Source organism: Sinohyriopsis cumingii, chromosome 18 (genome assembly GCF_028554795.1).
Source record: "Sinohyriopsis cumingii isolate HCF-2022 chromosome 18, ASM2855479v2, whole genome shotgun sequence".
NCBI lineage: Eukaryota > Metazoa > Mollusca > Bivalvia > Unionida > Unionidae > Sinohyriopsis > Sinohyriopsis cumingii.
In genome coordinates, this window is record NC_142978.1 from 26,991,644 (window position 1) to 27,012,302 (window position 20,659).

Below are 20,659 nucleotides of genomic sequence, written 5' to 3' on the forward strand. Positions count from 1 at the left end.
AAGAGATACACTAAGACTCGTCTATTGACAATACTCAACAATTTGTCCTTTTATGGTCAGATATTCTTATATGCCAGCCATATATGTATCTGTGGAAGGGTCTTTAGTATTGTCTATGTCCATTACATCATGTCCTACAAATTTTATTCCCACTCGGAACTTTTTTAAAGGACTTGATGGATTCAACCCATTGGTACAAGGCTTTACATTCAGAAGAACTTGCTCTAGTTCGATTTTCACCATTTTCTGGCAAGATTTAAAGTAGGGTCTGACCCTTGTTTGACTTGAGAGTGATGCAATACAGTAATCAATTTGAGGAGAGAATTTGTGGACTTGGCTATCATTGTGCAAAAGTGACAGACGTAGACTAGTTGGAATGAGTGTTGAATATCGGTAATTTTTGAGTTTTGTGTTTGTATTCTAGTTTCTAAGCCATGGATTTTACCCATTCGTGCCAAGCATTTTGACCTGCAAATCTAAATGAGTACTCAAATAAAGACATTTTTCATATGGTGTACTGAATTTATGGCATGTAATATATTAGCTCCGATGTCATAGCCTCAGCAAAGTAAGGGTACTAATGATAGCGAATAGTAATATATAGGATACACATTTATGCTTAAATTATGCTTTTGGCCAATTATATTGGCAAAAATTAAACTTTTACATCTTTTGGATTTGGCATGTATGCTTTCATATGGAATATGAAGGTAAATTTTTTTTATTTGTCTATTTTCAAGCAAATATTGATAAAATTGTTGCCCCAGTTTGATTTGCAACTTGCATAACAATTTTGTTTGGCCAAGAAATATGTGATGGGCTTGATGATTGAAAGGTTTAGTTTATTTTATAGTTGGGTTTTTTCTGCGCAAAATCTGTAACAAACATAATGACGGTCAGTGAAGCAGCATTTTTCTTTCTCCATATCCCTACTTAAGAGTGGGATTTAACTGTTCAGTCTTCAATATAGATTATTTTTACATCAAATATGGTGTTGTAAGGAAAAATGCAGAATTTCACAAGAATTGGTTATGCAACATTTTACTTTGGACTGCTGTACTGATAATGCTGACAAAATGTCTTTAAACTAAACTATTTACTTTTGAAAAACATGTCCTCAGACAGAACCTTTGAGTAAAATAAGACCATTTCTAGTTGTAAGCAACTGCGCAGATTCTTAGTCATTGGTAGATCCAGCAAAGCCCATGCAGTACATTTGGTAGTGTTGCCAACTTTTGATGCTATGTACATTAAATAATATCAGAGAATATCACACTGGTGCTTAGTATGTCTTACTTGTTATTGTCAGGTGTGTTTTTTAAAAAAAAGACCTGTGTCACAAACTGAATTATGTGATAAGAGGTAGGAAAAATGTACAGCAAACAAAACAATTTGCAAAGTTAGTGAGATATGGCACACAACCAATTTTTTTCTTCAGCATTCATAATCCAGATAGTTTTTAAATGAATTGAGCTATTTCCGATTGTTGCAAATCCTATAAATAATACAAAAGAGCAAAGGACAATGTAGTTGTTTGAGAGGGATAAACTCGGTTCTTGTTTAGTTTTAGACCATTATTTTGTATAGCAGAACATCAGTATTTAAAAAAAATTCATCTTCAGTATCATGGCAGTGTTCATATAATCTCTCATTGCCAAGTTTTAGAATGTGAACATTACCAGTCACAATTCTTTGTACATGAAAGATTATGCAAAACTTTGTCATAATATATGTTACTATGTGCCAATGTGGGTATGTGAGAAATCTTGCCAGTAGCTTCTCGTGGGTCGGTGGTTCTTTCCAGGGTTTTCCTGGGTTCTTCCTCCACCATTAATACTGGCCGCTATCAACGACCAAAATGTTGACATTTTTCCTGACAGAAACATGGCTAAAAACATAAGGCGATGAACCCAAGTGTGTGGATCTAACACCCACTGGTTACTCCATCAAGTCGTTCCCCTGTGATTCTTGCGGAGGTGGAATTGCTGTCATCTCAAAGAACTCCATGATAAAATGTCTAAACCACACCACAACATTCAATTTCGACCACACATCGTTTGAACTTGTCCAAACCACACTCACACTGGAGAAAAGGTCAGTCCATTTTTTCTGCCTATACCGCCCTCCTCTTAGTAGAAAAAACAAGCTGGCTGACTCTCTTTTTGGAGCAGTTTCCAAATCTCCTGGACTATGGAAATTTGATAGGTGGCAACCTGATTAGTCTTGGAGATTTCAACTTTGACTTTGATTGTCCCGGAAACTCAAATACATCAAAACTCATAGATTCCATTAATGTTTTCAACCTCAAACAGTCAGTTAACCAAACCACCCATAAACATGGTCACATTTTAGACTGGATTCTTCAAAAACCTGATGATAACATTCTACGGTCCTTCCTGGTATCCCATGACCTTGCATCAGATCACCTCTGCATTATATGCCATCTGGACGTATCAGTTCCTAACCCTCCACCTTATCTGCTACTAAGAGAAATCTCCGTATGATAAATAGAACCAAACTAATGCACGACATCCAAGCCAACCTAACAACTTGCTTACCTCCTACCTCAGAACAACTCAATAAATGTCTGTGTTCATTGCTTGACAAACATGCCCCAGCTACCAAGTGCAGAGTATCAATTCAAGTGTTCTCCATGGTATAGCAGTGTTAGGGACCAGCTTCGCACTGCTAAAAGAGACCGCCGTAAAGCTGAGAGGCTTTGGCTTTCCACCAGACTCGCTATTCATAAGCAAATCTATGAAGTCACTAAGAAGAATGTCACAAATATAGTCCATGCAGTGAAATCAGCCCACTACACTACTAAGATCATGGAAAGTTCCAGCTGCAAAGACCTCTTTGAGATTACTAACAAGCTAATGTCAAGGAACAAATCAACACCACTTCCAACTACCTTCTCTCCAGTCGTCCTTCCGGACATGTTTGCAAATTTCTTCCGTGACATAGTACAAACCATTAGAGATAAGCTTGACACCACAATTTCAATTGACTCATCGTCACCATACAATTGGGATACAGAATTTGAGCGGCAATCATTAGCAGCATTTGAACCTGTCTCTATCGATTTTGTACGTACAATCATGATGAAGAGTGCACCAAAGTCATGTGAACTTGTTCCAATTTTTAAAATCACTGCTGCTTGAGTGCTTAGATCCAGTATTGCCTTCACTAACTGATGTTATTAATACCTCTCTCTCATCCAGGGAATTTCCATCATTTTTCAAAACTGCCATTGTAAAGCCTCTGCTGAAGAAACTAACACTAGACCATAACGATTTAGAGAACTACCGCCCAGTTTCTAATCTCCCATTCATATCAAAAATCTTAGAAAAGGTTGTTCTATCCCAGTTTGTATCTCATCTAAATTCAAAGAGACTTTTTAGCAATGTACAATCTGCATATTGCCCTTGCCGCAGTACTGAAACTACTCTTCTAAAAGTAGTTAATGACATTCTCTCAGCGTTGGATAGCGGAAAGATTACAGTCCACACCCTCCTTGATTTGTCTGCAGCATTTGACACAATAGACCATGATATATTACTTCACCGTCTCCAGCATGCATTTGGCATTCATGATACAGCCTTACTGTGGTTCAAGTCCTACTTGGTCAACAGGACACGGATTGTATCTGCAAATGGAATACACTCCAGCCCAGTTGATCTATGTTGTGGTGTTCCACAGGGGGTCTGTTCTTTGACCTGTTCTCTTCATTCTATACACTCAGCCGCTCTCAAGTGTCATAGATCATCATCCAGTGTTGCACCAGTTGTACGCTGATGATACCCAAATATACAAATCTAGCCACCCAACTGAAGTTTATGCTACCATCCAAGGTGTAGAGAGGTGCATTTCTAATGAATGATGATAAAACTGAGGTCATTCTGATTACAACACAAAAATTTTCTCATTCACATTCTTTACCTCAAACAATAAATATCAGCAGCATGAACATTAAATTCACACAATCAGTACAAATGCTAGGGTTACTCTGGACAGTACTCTCACACTGCACCTACATGTCACAAACATATGCAAGGCTGCATATCTTCAGCTGAGACGCATCAGCTCAATTCGCAAATATCTTTCAGTTGATGCCACTAAAACACGTGTTCATTAGTACTTTTAAGACTGGACTATTCTAACTCGATTCTGTCCGGTTCATCTCAATATCTACTGCAGAAACTTCAAAAAGTTCAAAACACAGCTGCTCGGATCATACTTAGAGTACACCTCCCCAGTGCTCTGTACCCTACACTGGCTATCCATTCGATCCAGAATCAAACATAAAATTTGTTCTCTGTGCTACGTTTCACTGTCGGACTCTAGTCCAACATACCTATCCGATCTCAACCATGTGTACACACCAGCAAGATATGCTCCTCTTCGAACAATCATATACTCATTATTCCCACAATGAAAACAAAGTCGTATGGACAGCATTCTTTTGCATACCAAGGCTCAGCAACGTGGAATGAATTGCCCACAGAACTTAGAAAGACACAGTGATAACATTCAAGAGGGCTCTCAAAACTCACTTATTTCGACTGCAAGAACAAACTTAAAGACCTAATAATGTTTCCTACCTGAAATATTCTCAGCATGTTTTTTATTTTTTAATGTTTTTCTAATTTCATGGTGTTTGTTTTTTTAATATTATTATTATATGTTTTTTATCTTATGGGTGTTGTCTAATGTTGTAAAGCGATTAGAGCTTCTAAAGATTAGGCGCTATACAAAGTCCTCATTATTATTATTATTATTATAGCCTATCGTGTGCTGAAAAATGGCGTTGAACGCTATAATAACAATAACATCAAGGGGTCTAATCGGTTGTAAATGAACATGGTGCCACATATTAATCATATAATAAAATAACGGGAATTAAAGGTGCTTTGAATTATACCCAAGATATACAAGGTCTTTTTTAAATAGCCAGTATAACCAGTGAGGAAATCCAGGGAATTTTTTTTTCTTTAAAATCCTAACCCTATGCAAAATACGAAACTGCAGAGCACCACCTCAAGTAATCATAAGGTGAGCAGTTGGGATAAGGAGAGCATGACCTTTGTGAGCACTCCAGAGCTGGGATGAGGACAGCATGGCCTGGAAAAAGTTTGGTGTTTAGGCAAGTCAGGACATTTTCATGGCTACTGCCATTATGCAATTATTGGTTTTACTATCCAAGTCAGAAATTGGTTCATGGTTCATCATGAGTACTTGTGTACGATGGAATGGCATCCTATCGTGTTCAAAGTTAACACACTCCATAACTTTACACTGAACATGCTAATTACAAATAACCACTGCTAGGTTCATAAACATGTACCTACTTTTCTGCATTAAATAATTAAAAAAAACAATTTTTGTTTAGGATGTTTATTTGATATACATAGCACATTAGGAAGTGTACCTGTGCAGTTGTCACAGTATTTACCATGGCAACAAGGGAAGATAATCTAAACAAGTATTGCACGTGATGATGAAGAAATAGTTTTTATACAGATATGACAAAAAAGCACAATTCTTTTTTAACCCTGATATAGTTTAATACACACATGATTTCATGACCCATCAAAGAAATGAAATGTACACATCCATATACATGATTAAAAAAGAAAAAATATAATGCCAATGCAATATTAAACTTGCAAAGATGACTTGTATGATTTATTCAGATATGTTTTACACATTGTGATTTGCACCTTAGGATAAGAGCAATATTTATAGGATGGGGTGTATGTGAGAATTTCTAGAATTTTAGCTACTTCTACCAGATGCTATAGGGGAGGGTATTTATGCCCAATTTAACACCAACACGTGTGAGCTAATAAATACTACCTTGGTTTTTTTTACTACTAAATTTTCCCTGATGAAACTAGGTGACCACATATTTTTCCTCAAAAACATTTATTACATTAGTTAGAATCGACACAATGACATTAGTTCAATTTGATTAATGTGATATCATCCTAAACTGTTTGACTGGAGGTCATGGTCTTATGAGTAACATGTCAAGTGAGGCAAATAGTTTATTGGCATTACACTGAATGAATTTAATATTTACTGGCTCATATGAGGTATACTTAACAGAAGTGATACAATTCATTAAAACAAGAATAATGAAATATAAAATTCTTTTAGACAAAAAATGAACCCAACACCCAGTCAATTGCAATGATGGTCATCTCAAAACAAGTAATTTATTATTATGCAGTTTTGTTTTAATTATCCGATTCAATTGGTTACTATAACAATCTTTGTAAGATGTTCTATAAGAGTCTTCTCGAGGCAGAAATTACAATAAAAAGTACATAAATAAAATATAAGCTGCAAAAGTATTTAAATTGCCCATTTCCATAAAAATGTTCAAAAGATCAGTACTGTACCTGGAGAAATTTCTCTAAATTTAAGCAAACTGACTCTTTTGTACCACTCAATGTTTAATTTTAAAGGCACTCGTGAAACAAATCACTATTGACCCTTAATTTTCACAAGGCTGACATTCATGATTTTAGATTTGACCACAAATGTAAGAATAAACTACTGAGATATACATGTGTGCTGTATAGAGCACTTGACTAACCAATATTAATAATAGCTCAATTCTGAGATGCTTGACCAAGAATAATATTAAAATACTCTACTGCAAGTTTGCCAATTCTTTGTGATCTGAAATATGTTTCTCAAGATGTAAAATTTGACTTTGCTTTATGTGGGAGTTGTGTATTCTTATGAATCCTCCCTAAACAGAAACTATGAAATGTCCTTCAAACTGTCCATCTTGTCCCATCTGCAAAGAAATGCCAACTTAAGTAAAGGAATGTTTTTAAAAATAGGAATCTGGACATGAGAATACAGGTATCAACTGAAGTACATGATTCGGACTTGTGCAAATTTCACAGTAACACAATTTCATATGAATTCTTTTTATTTTTGTTTATTAAAGACTAAAACATAATGAAATTATTTGCTTCAAACAATCAAATTGGGATTTGTAAAAGGCTAAAAGTAATGTTATTAAAGTTAACTAAATTACAAGTTTTTCAAAAAATTTAAAGGCAGTGAAACCAAAAATGTGAACACTCTTTGGAACCTATTGGTAGGTTAGCTGTACTTCAATTTTCATTCAATAATTTTAAGAATTAAACCTCACCAATTTATGGTGCTTTTTGGCTGAAACATGCCTTAACAATTATTTTTACTGCTATGTGACAAGGTTTGTCATTTTTACTGCTATGTGACAAGGTTTGTCATTTTTAATGCTATGTGACAAGACTTGACATTTTTACAGCTATGTGACAAGGCTTGGCATTTTTACAGCTATGTGACAAGGCTTGACATTTTTACTGCTATGTGACAAGGCTTGGCATTTTTACTGCTATGTGACAAGGCTTGACATTTTTACTGCTATGTGACAAGGCTTGACATTTTTACTGCTTTGTGACAAGGTTTGTCATTTTTAATGCTATGTGACAAGACTTGACATTTTTACAGCTATGTGACAAGACTTGACATTTTTACAGCTATGTGACAAGACTTGGCATTTTTACAGCTATGTGACAAGGCTTGGCATTTTTACTGCTATGTGACAAGGCTTGGCATTTTTACTGCTATGTGACAAGGCTTGACATTTTTACAGCTATGTGACAAGGCTTGACTTTTTTACTGCTATGTGAAAAGGCTTGGCATTTTTACTGCTATGTGACAAGGCTTGGCATTTGTTAAACAGTAGTCTTATGCTCCCTTTTATGGAATTTTGGCAGCTCAAGGTTTACTCTCATGGAATCTCTTCCAAAATTTACTCTTCATCACCTGAATGTTTTCAAATCTTTTTTAAACTTTCTCAGGTGAATCATTGGGCCTTGTCACAATAAGTAATGATGGGTCATTAGTCAAATGCCATTGTGATGCAGGCACTTACACACACATTCATAAAATAAGTATAAATGGCATCTCTATATCTATTGAGTTAGTACTATCCTTTTTCCAACATGGTCCAACAACAAGGCTCGAGTTTTTCTCACACAAAAGTGCAATTTTTGCAGGGATGAGGGGTAAACTAATTTTAACTATGTAATACTTACCTGGTATTGTTGCATTGCAGTATCTTTTCTATGCTCATACCCAGTCCAAATAGATTATTACCTCTTCTAATTTTTAACTGGATTTGTTGAACAAAAAACATATCCCAGCCTGATACAAGACAACTTCTAACAGTCAGAATATCTATCTTCATTGACCCTGACAGACTGAAAGGACATCAGAGCAGAGAAGGAGGAGAGAGTTGAGCAATAATAGCAGGTGAGTATTGCAGGATTAAAATTAGTGTTACTCTTCAACTGACACACACAAAAACCCACTATAGTTGTATACTGTAGCAGGAATGCAATACCTGCTATTATAGTGTTGATGAATTTGTTCAAAGCACCAAATGAAGGGAAGACTGCTGATTAATCAAAATAACTGGAACATTTCTACATCATAACTCTAAATAAATTTAGCCCATTCATTTGTTGTATCAACATTATATGCTTTATAATTACTACAGCATTTGTTGTGTGAAAGTTTATGGAAATTGGCACAGACACTTGAAATTCTTATTTATAAAAAAAAAAAAATTCTGGCATCTTCACTGTGGCATGACAATGTATCAATAGTCTTCAGTCTTGAAAATACCAATCACATAGGCAATTGTTAACCTTGAAAATACCAATCACATAGGCAATTGTTAACCTTGAAAATACCAATCACATAGGCAATTGTTAACCTTGAAAATACCAATCACATAGGCAAGTGTTAACCTTTAAAATACCAATCACATAGGCAATTGTTAACACTTTCTGACCACACAGAAAAGGAATATGACTGACAGCAGAAATGTCAAAAAAATGAAGTGTGCAAGAGATATTATAGAACTGTATAGAGATATTATAGAACTGTATAGAGATATTATAGAACTGCATAAAGTCCAAGGAAAAGAAATATGATAGTCCGATTGTTGGAGCTAAAGTATCAGATGGGGTTCTTGTTTATTCTAGACCTATTACTAATTGGAGGAGGGAATGATCTCCTTGGACTGGGGACTAGTGTCAAGAAAAGATACAGCACTGCACTAGGTGGTAATGTAAAACTGCTATCAAATAATTGTTTGCAAGATGAATTACTACCACTATGGATCAACTGACTCATAAATTGCACACAAAAATCAATATTGTGAGTCAAAATAGACCCAAGATGGACACATTACATACAATATAAATGGAGTATTTGTAGAGAAGGAATGCATTCCTTGCATTAACTTGCACAAGATGAAAATTCTTCAACAAATTTCATGAATATCCACTGTGTTAGATCTACTATAATTATTACCATCCTAATGAAATAAAATATACATAAATACAAAATAAAATAACTCAATTAGATATGGGCATAAAGTAACAAAAGCAGATTATGTAATGTGAAGGCACTTTGAGTAAAGTGTCTTGCCCAAGCTTTTAATGCCAAGGCAATCTCAGTAAAGGGTCTTGCCCAAGCTTTAATGCCAAGGCAATCTCAGTAAAGGGTCTTGCCCAAGCTTCAATGCCAAGGCACTTCAAGTAAAGTGTCTTGCCCAACCAGGCAGGGCAACCTTTAATGCCAAGGCAACTTGAGTAAATGGTTTTACTCACGCTTTAATGCCAAGGCAATCTGAACAAAGGGTCTTGCCCATGTTCTAATGCTGAGGAAATTCAGGAAAGGGTCCTGCACAAGTATACCATAGTAACAAATCTGGTCTGATCCAATGGTAAGATTTGAACGCATACCCTTTCAGTCAGGAGTCTTGCATACTAACCACTTAACAAGTACTGCTCCTGGCTCCATCAGTTGCCTCTTTAGACATGAAGGAGAGTTTGAGGCATATTCTACATCTCCGATCCCGCAGGGGATTAGAGGGGATGAGACATAAACTAATAAAACAAAAACCAACCAGCTATACACCTGAAAACAGGCAGAGAATGGTACTCATATGTAAATCATTCATCATCCCATGTAAGTAATGAATGTTTTGTACAAATAAATTTCACAGATCTTAAAATAATTAATTAATTACAAGTATATATATATACATATATATATTCTGACAAAAAAGAATAATATTAAGAACATACTAAATGAAACAGTCTTTTTCCACACTATTTACAACAGAACATACAACTTATTTTTTCACCATTAAATGTACGAATGAAATAGGTCCTTTTATGTTGCTGTAATTGCTGTTTGATATTGTTGTTTCTGTTGTAATAATTGTTACTGTTGTTTTTTATCACATAATTTTTAATATTTTTTAGTAAGATGGTCATATTTGACAGTGGTTTATCATAATTATTACAAATTTCACAGCCTTTCATCCCAGCATGTTCTGTGCTTAATTTGGTCAAGAAAATTGGTCCAGTATTTGTTTTGATAAGGTTTAAAATAACTGTTAACAAATACAGGATGCATGGATCTATGACAGATATACAGACAGGTGAGAGAAGTTCTTTTTTTCTTTTCAGATTATTTCTAATAGAAAGAAGAAAAATAAAGTTGTAAATTATCCATTTTTCCATGTTCAGAAGCAAATGAGTTCTCAAAAATCTACCATGTATCTGAAATGCAAAAAATATAACCACATACAATATTTTGTATCAATACTTATCAATATGGCCTGATTTGTTCACACAGATATTTCATGATACAGTATACAACAAAAACAATCACAACATCAAATAACACATACTGATGATGTATTAATAACAAATGAGACTCTGCTAAAGTTCTTGTACATATGTTGCTGGGAAAACACCAACTTTGCCATGGATTTCTCCTTTCCACCAGCCATCAGGGAGTTTCTCATACAACAGAACTGTATCACCTACAAGAATATGAAACTGAACATCAATAAAAAATATAAAACTCTTAACCAGATAAATAATAAAATTTGGGACAGGTACATTTTGGGATGACTTACATATAAAAAGTTCTCAATTTATTTTGCTAATAATTATTGTGTGTTCCAAAACCTTTATGGGATCTTTCTGTCATTACTCATGTATTAATCTTATTATGGATCTTTCTGTCATTTGATGTGTCTCAATGTTATTATGGGTATTTCTGTCATTTAAAATGTCTCAATGTTATTATGGGTCTTTCTGTCATTTAATATGTATCAATGTTATTATGGGTATTTCTGTCATTTAATATGTCTCAATGTCATTATGTGTCTTTCTGTCATTTAATATGTCTCAATGTTATTATGGGTATTTCTGTCATTTAATATGTCTCAATGTTATTATGGGTCTTTCTGTCATTTAATATGTATCAATGTTATTATGGGTATTTCTGTCATTTAATATGTCTCAATGTTATTATGGGTCTTTCTGTCATTTAATATGTCTCAGTGTTATTATGGGTTTTTCTGTCATTACATATGTATCAATGTCATTATGTGTCTTTCTGTCATTTGATGTGTCTCAGTGTTATTATGGTTCTTTCTATCATTTGATATGTCTCAATGTTATTATGAATCTTTCTGTCATTATATATGTATCAATGTCATGATGTGTCTTTCTGTCATTTGATATGTCTCAATGTTATTATGGAACTTTCTATCATCTGATATGTCTCAATGTTATTATGGGCTTTTCTGTCATTACATATGTATCAATGTCATTATGTCTCTTTCTGTCAATACATATGTATCAATGTCATTATTTGTCTTTCTGTCCTCTGATATGTATCAATGTTATTAATTATTGAGTCTTTCTGTCATTTGATATGTATCAATGTTATTATGGGTCTTGCTGTCATTTGATATGAATCAATGTTATTATGGGTCTTGCTGTCATTTGATATGTATCAATGTTATTATGTGTCTTTCTGTCATTTGATACATATCAATCTTATTATGGGTCTTTCTGTTATTTCATATTTATTAATCTTATTATGGGGTTTTATGTCATTATATATGTATCAATATTATTATGGGTCTTTCTGTCATTTGATATGTATCAATGTTATTATGTCTTTCTCTCATTTGATATGTATCAATGTTATCATGGGTCTTTCTGTCATTTGATATGTATCAATGCTATGGGTGTTGCTGTCATTACATTTGTATCAGTGTTATTTTGATATGTATCAGTGTTATAATGGGTCTTGCTGTCATTACATTTGTATCAATGTTAGTATGTGTCTTTCTGTCATTTGATATGTATCAATGTTATTATGAGTCTTTCTGTCATTATATATGTATCATTATTATTATTATGGGTCTTTTAGTTCATGATATGAATTACCAATAATATTTACAAAAAGTACTATAGAAAACTGCAGCAAAAACTGATAACATCAAAACTATTAGCTGACAATTTCTTACTGCCAATATAAGCTCTTCTTCGAGTACAACTGTTCCTTTTACTACCAATATAATCATGAAAGTAATGCATATGTTCCTCAGATTATTAGCTACTACAGTCAAACCCGGTTATCTCGATTACGTCGGGGGTGTAAAAAAATCGTCGACATAACCAGGTCCCGAGATATCCGGGTTCATAAAAACCGGTAATTTTAAAAATGTCCTTGAGCATTACTCCTGTCTCTTGCTGGTGTTTACTGGAATCCCCTCCCACTGCATGTTACAATAAAATAAACAAAACGCTTAATTGATAATAAAATGAAATGAACTAACCTGGTGTTGTTATCATTTATTCCTTTTTTATCATCATAAGTAATTTATTAAAGAAAAAATATATCTATGAACTCCTTATATCACATGTAGCGTATGCATCCATTACTGTAGTGTGCATCACTTATGTCAGATAACACACGACTCATTTTTATAATTGATGTGAATATTGAAAAACAAATCATGTTTGGTTGTACTCAGAGGTTTGAATATGTTATCAGATTGAAAAATGGATCAAAGAAAATCACAAACGAGAGAGTGAGAGAGAAACATCCACCGATTGCTTTCAGGCACCCGCCATTCACGCATAACGCGGTGTTAGGTGCAAAATAACCAAGATTGTATTATATCCAGGTTAATATATGACAGTATCTCGCAGATAAAGATCAATAAATGTTTTTGAAAATACATGTACATGTACATGTACATTGACTGTGAGTGCAAATGACACTCCTTTCGCTAGCATGGGTTAGAAAGAGTATTTATTAAAGCAAGTTAATGTTGAGTAGACTACTTACCCCGCAGGCATCAATGCGAGTTTGTATCAATTATGATTCCAGATGGCAAATAAATAGATGCGCGGGTGGTGAATAAACACATCCGGTAGCGAGCAGTAAACTAATTCTTTGAACTTACCGGCAGGATATCAAATACAAAGGTTATTTTATGTAGTGAACATGATATATTCTTAATAAACTAATCGATTAAGCTACTCTTACGAACCAAAAATAGAAAGAATATGAAATAAACATGTGACTACTGCCGTAACGGACCAAAATTGTGCCTGAAAATCGATCGCTTTTGCTGACTATTTCTTGTACAATTTCTGTGAGATTGACGTTAAAAAGTTGCATTTCGTCGAATTAAGCGGGTCCACATGTTACTTCAGACCGAAACTTATGCCCGACATAACCGGGTTATCGACTTAACAGAGGTCGAGATAAGCGGGTAAAAAATAGCATAACAAAGAAGAATTTTTTCGGGACCGGACCAAAACGCTCGACATAAGCGGGTTGTCGAGATAACCGAGGTCGAGATAAGTGGGTTTGACTGTATATACAAGTGGATATATAGTGGATCTCAAATGGGTAATGATTTAATATTGAATTTATGAAACAAGTTAAATCACGTTCAGCTTTTGTGAGCCAAGGCTGGACATATTCAATGAGTTTCATAAATTTAACATTAAACCATTACCCATTTGAGATTCTTTTTATCACACAGTTTTTATTTCAGTGGAAATTATTTAGGTAGAAAGAAGAATGAATAATTTCATTCATTCTGACAGATGGTGCACCTTCCATTTGTTGTGCCTAAAATATAGTCCCAAACAAAGCTGAACTAGTATAAGTAGAATGTACTTTTCTACAAACTATAAATAAAAAAACATGCGTCCATCCAAATAAACAGAACATTTTATAACAATAAAATCATTTTTCAAAACAGAATCATCAGTGCGTGTTTTGTCACATTGTTCAATATGGTACACATCAGGCCTAGAGTACATGTTTACCCAAAATGTTACTTTCACAACTAAACATTACATTGTTGCAATTTTCATGTGAAACAGGATTACTGGATGCAGAAATTGTTATATTTACTGTGTTATGTATATTAAACTGTTTGTAATTTAAAATATTATTTCATTACATGTTATTGTAATGTAACATTGTATGATGGACTGAGTTAATTTCTGCTTGACCTGATTGACATTTTTTTATCTCATTTATGTAAACAACTAATAATAATAGCTTAATTATTCTGTGTGCATGTGATTATTATCAGGATTATTATTCAGGTAAACAAGGAGTAAATATGTTTATTTGGGTCAGGGTTTTAGAGATTCCTAAGTGAATTGTATAGGTTATTGTGTTGTAAGTAAACAAGGCTCATTTGATCATTCTAGAAGGTTATTTTCCATTAGGTAATGGTTGTTTTTAGAAAATGCTAAATGTGACCAGAGGTCAAGCAGAAAACTGTATAATCTTCTGAATGTGAGAATTTTATCACTCATACTTTAACATCTAGCACCTTCAAGTTGTATTACGTTGTGAACAGTTTGGGCTTAATTTTATTTTCTTCAAATTATTTAATTCAAGTTATTATTTTATCTGGAAATACAAAAGTGCTCTGATAAAATTCTTTGATAAAGACATTCACTGGAATTTATACTGAATTCAAACCTGGAATAATATTTCTGTGATTCAACAAGAGACTGTTAACACATCAGCACTCTGTAGGCTTTAACAGACACACCATCACCTTAAGTTTTGGAACTCTTCAGGACTTTTACTAAATTTTATTCAGGACTTTAAATTACTAGGACTTGTGTCTTTAATTCTTGGATTATTTTGGAATTTAATTTGCAACACTGTATGTTCGTTTTTCTCATTTTCCCTTTGTATTCTAGAGAAATAAATTGTTAAATTTTACAAAGTTTGTTGTCTTTTCTGTACTTATTTAAAGAGCATAGACTCGTAACAACTGTAATGTATTTGTGAATAGATATCTGCAGTATTTGATTTGGAACAAAAGACTGTACAGAAGACGTAAACAAATTTCTGTTTGAGTTGGATTTGCTTCACATATTTCCGGCGTAAATATGCTGTGTTTGGAAAAAGTCTTGTCAGTTTGGAGACCGGTTTATGTCCACATTCTTCTGTGAACAGAGGTGAGTTTATTTCCTTCTTAAGTTAACATTTAAACCATGCTCATATATATGGTGGATTCTATTTATATGTTACTGATATACCACCCAACCCCAACCCCACCAGTCGCTATAAAACGAGCAATACCCTTGGTTTTACTTCTGATTATTGTTCTTGTCTTGGAGTTTTACGCTATTTTTCTTATGATGATATTGTTATACATGACATAACAAACCCCTGTGGGGGTAATTTAGTCTATATTCAGATGCAGAGATAATTTTTCCTCAATTGCCTTTCGTAAGTCAAATTGAAAAATGGCCACCAAATGTCCATTGTAAAGAAAACACTGCAGAAGGCAGGGTTTTAAAAAGTTTTCTCACGATCACAGCCAGTCAGTAAAGAGAATACTGCACAATAATTTCATGGGCTTATTTGGACCAATCAGAATTACATAAAGTGATATGTTCACATTATACATGTAATATAAAAAATATTAAACTGCATACACTATAGGCAAAGTGTACTGCCTATGTAATAAATCAGTATATGGACAGATTTTGACAACTCTATAGGATTTTACAACTTACACTTATCAAGATATCTAATCAGACTTTTAAAGACCCCAAAGTCATTTAAAATAAAAATCTAGCTCATTGGCACCAAATTATTCAAATGTTACAGTAAAATGAATCCAGATGTTTGCATATCTAACATTTCATATGACAGGAAAAACAGTCATACTGAGATAGTATAAAAAGCCTGCCAAATTAAGTTCATTTTCTAACAAGGACCCAGACACTATATCTGAAGTGGCGGTGGTGGTTGTTCTTAAGGGGTTAATGCCATTTTTTGGCACATGATAGGTTATACATAACAGCCATTTTATTTGATGGAAGAAGAACCAGGGAAAACCCCTGGAAGAAGCTCCAATCCCTGGAAGAAGCTCCAACCCCTGGAAGAAGCTCCACCATTTGGGAGGTAAAGTATCACAAGATTTACTGCAATTGATAAGAAACAGGTCTTCAAAGAATAAACATCATACAGGTAAATTTAATCATGATGGAACCAAAAGTTCCTAAGTTAATATCAAATCATTTTGAATTAAAAGTAGGTCAGTGGAAACTTTTTTAATACGGTAGAGTGATTTAAACATACATATACTTTCATGCATAGAATTCCATGGCCATGGAATGAAGAATCTGTTAAAGTTAAATGGCTAAGTAGAAACTTGCCCCAAACATGTTGTTGTTACTGGGCTTAAAGCCATTTTTCAGCACAAGTTAGGCTATATATGGTGGCCAGTATAAATGGTGGAGGAATATCCCAGGAAAACCCTAGAAAGAACCATGAGAAGCTACAGGCAAGCTTTCTCACATACCCACATTGGCCGAGCCTGAGACTTGAACCCATGCAGACAGAGGTGAGATGGTAGTGATCCGTAGCGGTGAGCATTTTAGACCACTTGACCACTTGGCGCCCTTCCCAAAAATGTAACAATATCCTAATTTTGTAATTATTCTTAACTCCAATGGCCAAGTTGCAATATATGCCCTGTAATAAAGGTCCTAAAACTAATAACAATAATAATAATAATGAGGACTCTGTATAGCGCTAATCTTTAGAAGCTCTAAGCGCTTTACAACATTAGACAACACCTATAAGATAAGAAACATAATAATATTATTACAAAAACAAACAACATGAAATTAGAAAAACATTAAACAATAAAAAACATGCTGAGAATATTTCAGGTAGGAAACATTATTAGGTCTTTAAGTTTGTTCTTGCAGTCGAAATAAGCGAGTTTTGAGAGCCCTCTTGAATGTGATCACTGTGTCTTTGTGTCTAAGTTCAGTGGACAATTCATTCCACATTGCTGGGCCCTGGTATGCAAAAGAACGCTGTCCATATGACTTTGTTTTCATAGTGGGAATAATGAGTATACGATTGTCAGAAGAGGAGCGTAAGTATCTTGCTGGTGTGTACACATGGGTGAGGTCAGATAGGTATGTTGGACTAGAGTCCAACAGTGAAATGTAGCACAGAGAACAAATTTTGTGTTTGATTCTGGATCGAATACACATCATAATTTAATTTGGGGACTGGCTACAAGTAAAGATCAAATAAGTATAAATAAGAGCTTGACCTAAAATTTGAACCTGAAACTGTGATCCAGAATATACATTTTAAGGCTCTAAAATCCCACCAAGAGTCAACATGTGATACAGACATGAATAATGACTTGCCCCAAAACTTCAATCAAGGTGGGACATGGATGGGGATAATGATACTGGGGTGTTTATATAAGCTTTGAATAGTTTCATCAAAACTTAGTACCCAATGAGAAATAAATACTATCATACTTATTTATTTACTATCATACAAGATATTCAAATCTAGTGAGAAATTTAATTTGCAAAAAAATATTCCTCACATTCAAAGATCATGATGCAAGAAAGAAAAAGCTTGAAAAAGTGAAAAATTTAAGTCATGAACCAGGTGTATTTGCAAATTTTATGAAAATTAAATGACTCTTAAATATAAAAGATAACATTTGGTAAGTAGAATAAAATACAATTATTGACTTTTGAAGAAGATGATAACAAGGCTTTATCATACCCAGATATAAAGTATACAGCCTCTGTGAAATTATTACTTTATAGGGTTGATAAATCCTTGTATACAGCCTCTGTGAAATTATTACAAGAACACATGATGGAGTTTGAACAGCATAAGAAAACATGAAATTTCAATAAAAACAGACTACGTAATTCATTAAATGTCACTGCTTCTGGTGATTTAACCGATCAGATTACACTAAAGTGAAATGTCATAAGGAAAATACAACACATAGGAAAATCAATGTAAATTTATGCCATATGAAGTAAAGACCATAAAGGCATGCTACAATGTGCATACATGAAACCAGGGTCATAGAGAGCAATCAAGGTCCCAGAGGTAAGTAACACCCAGGCCTGTCCTAGTACTTGTTCAAACAAATATTTTCTTTTATAAAATTAAACTGTTGTTCGGCATGGGCCCAGGCCCCAGAGATATATTCCCGGTTGACCCCCCGATCGTGTCAGCCATGCATGACACAATCTGTCACATCAACTCATTGTTATCATTTGGCATAAAGTCATGCTACACTGTGCATGCATAACACTATCTGTCACATCAGCACTCACTTATCATTTGGCACAAATGCATGCTTCACTGTGCATGGATAACACTTTTTCATATCAACACTCACTGTTATCATTTGGCACAAAGACATGCTACACTATGCATGCATGACACTCACATCAGCTCATTGTTATCATTTGGCACAAATGCATGCTACATTGTGGATGCATGACACTATCTGTCACATCAACACTCACTCACTGACTGTTATCATTTGGCACAAAGGCATTCTACACTGCATGCATGGTCTAACATTATATTACTCTTGATTAATCATGCATGAAAAAAGCAAGCAAGAACATTTATAATTATACCTGTTTTTATAGACAATTCATCATAGGCATTCCCTACATAATCATATATAGCCTTGCATTTTCCTATCACTCGATGAACTTGTGTAGTATTATCATTTGTGAAATCATCAAAATCATCATCATCTGAAAAGAAACAAATCATTCATGAATATGTATCAAAGTCAATTATTTCTTATTATGCATGAAAAATAAGTAGCAAAAAATCATGTAGCATTCTTTCTCATAATGAAACTTGCTTTCACAAATTTCGGGACACGTGTAATTGAAAAAAATTTTTAAAAAAGGAGTACATACTGATCACAATGATACACAAAATTATAAAATATGTCTACTGGGACCCCATTAAAACTTCATCATTTATACATCACATTCTGCAATACAAATTTGTGCACAAAACTATTGGGACCAAATTAGAAAACATGAGTATTGATCACAATGCTACACAAAATTCTGCACAAGTTTATTGGGACCCATCATAAAACACAAGCATATATACATCAAATTTTCTGTACACAACTATTGAGACCGTATTACAAAACACAAGTATTTATAGGTCACATTGTTTCATATTGGGACCCAATTATAAAACATCACTATTTACAGATCAATATTGTTGCACATATTTACCCCATTATAAAGCAGGAGTAGTTATAGATCACACTGCTGTAAAAATCTGCACACAACTATTGGGACCTCATTATAAAACATTAGCATTTATAGATCACATAGTTACAGAAAGTTCTGTACACAATTATTGGTGGGGGGGCCAAGTGGACGAGTGGTCTAAAGCGCTCTCTGTTACAGATCACTGCCATCTCACCTCTGTCTGTGTGGGTTTGAGTCTTGGATTCAGCCAATGTGGGTATGTGAGAAAGCTTGCCAGTAGCTTCTCATGGGTTGGTGGTTCTTTCAGGGGGGTTTCCCAGGTTCTTCCTCCACCATTAATACTGGCCGCCATGTATAGCCTATCGTGTGCTGAAAAATGGCGTAAAACCCTACAACAACAACAACAACAATTATTGGGACCCTATCATAAAACAAGAGAATTTACTATCCAAAATATTGCAGTAACAGTATTGTTAACAATCTTTATAAGTAAATGGTTCATTAAGAGTACACAAATGCTAAATATGATGGAAGAGTACATGTACCTAAAACTACTAATAACTATCAAATTACAAAAGTAATGGTAAAGCCACAGAACTTGGATAAATCCACTCTATTGTTTTCATTTAGTATGTAATTTCATTCTTCTTCAAGCAGATGAATTAAATGTATGATTAAAAGTGCAATTGTTCTTATGTGGGGGGCTCACTGATTTCCATGGCAATGATTTCTGAACTAGAGTAAACACTGCAGCAGATTTTTCACAAATTATGAATTTAAATGTAGATGGCTGCCTCACTCGCTGAAAAAATCTTCAGCATCTGAAAGAGCCACTCCAAATCATTCTGAATCTTCTGATCTGAACAACTACATATATTTTATAAAGTTTTCTAAATCTGTAATCTCCACATAAAGCAAATGAGCTATTAGTTATGGGTACACTGCAAAAGGCTCCGCTAGTTAGTTTCTTTAGCAGGAATTAAGGAGACGAACAGGCAATCACTGGCCAAAACTCTTGTTAATGATAATGTGACATTCTTGAAGGTCTCATCAGTATAATGGTGACTACTAATCTCTGGTTAAAATTCAACAATCCATGGTACAGAAACCAAAGTCAGTGAGAATGGACAATCAGGGGAAATAGCTCCTGTAAATGAAATGGACAGTTGAAAATCAAACTT

General features: G+C 34.2%; 1 protein-coding gene across 3 annotated transcripts in view; it reads right to left on the bottom strand.

The window, feature by feature from the left end:
* Positions 1–5,378: 5,378 nt before the first annotated feature.
* LOC149776268 (nostrin-like) overlaps positions 5,379–20,659 on the bottom strand; it is a 136,389-nt gene continuing 121,108 nt past the window's right edge. For all 3 annotated transcript variants that reach the window (XM_089942701.1, XM_089942700.1, XM_089942702.1), the window contains 2 exons: positions 18,873–18,995; positions 5,379–10,912 (listed from right to left, as the gene is read on the bottom strand). In XM_089942701.1, coding sequence (XP_089798827.1) covers positions 10,809–10,912; positions 18,873–18,995 — 227 coding nt within the window. In that variant the 3' untranslated portion in view covers positions 5,379–10,808. The remainder of the gene's footprint in view (positions 10,913–18,872; positions 18,996–20,659) is intronic.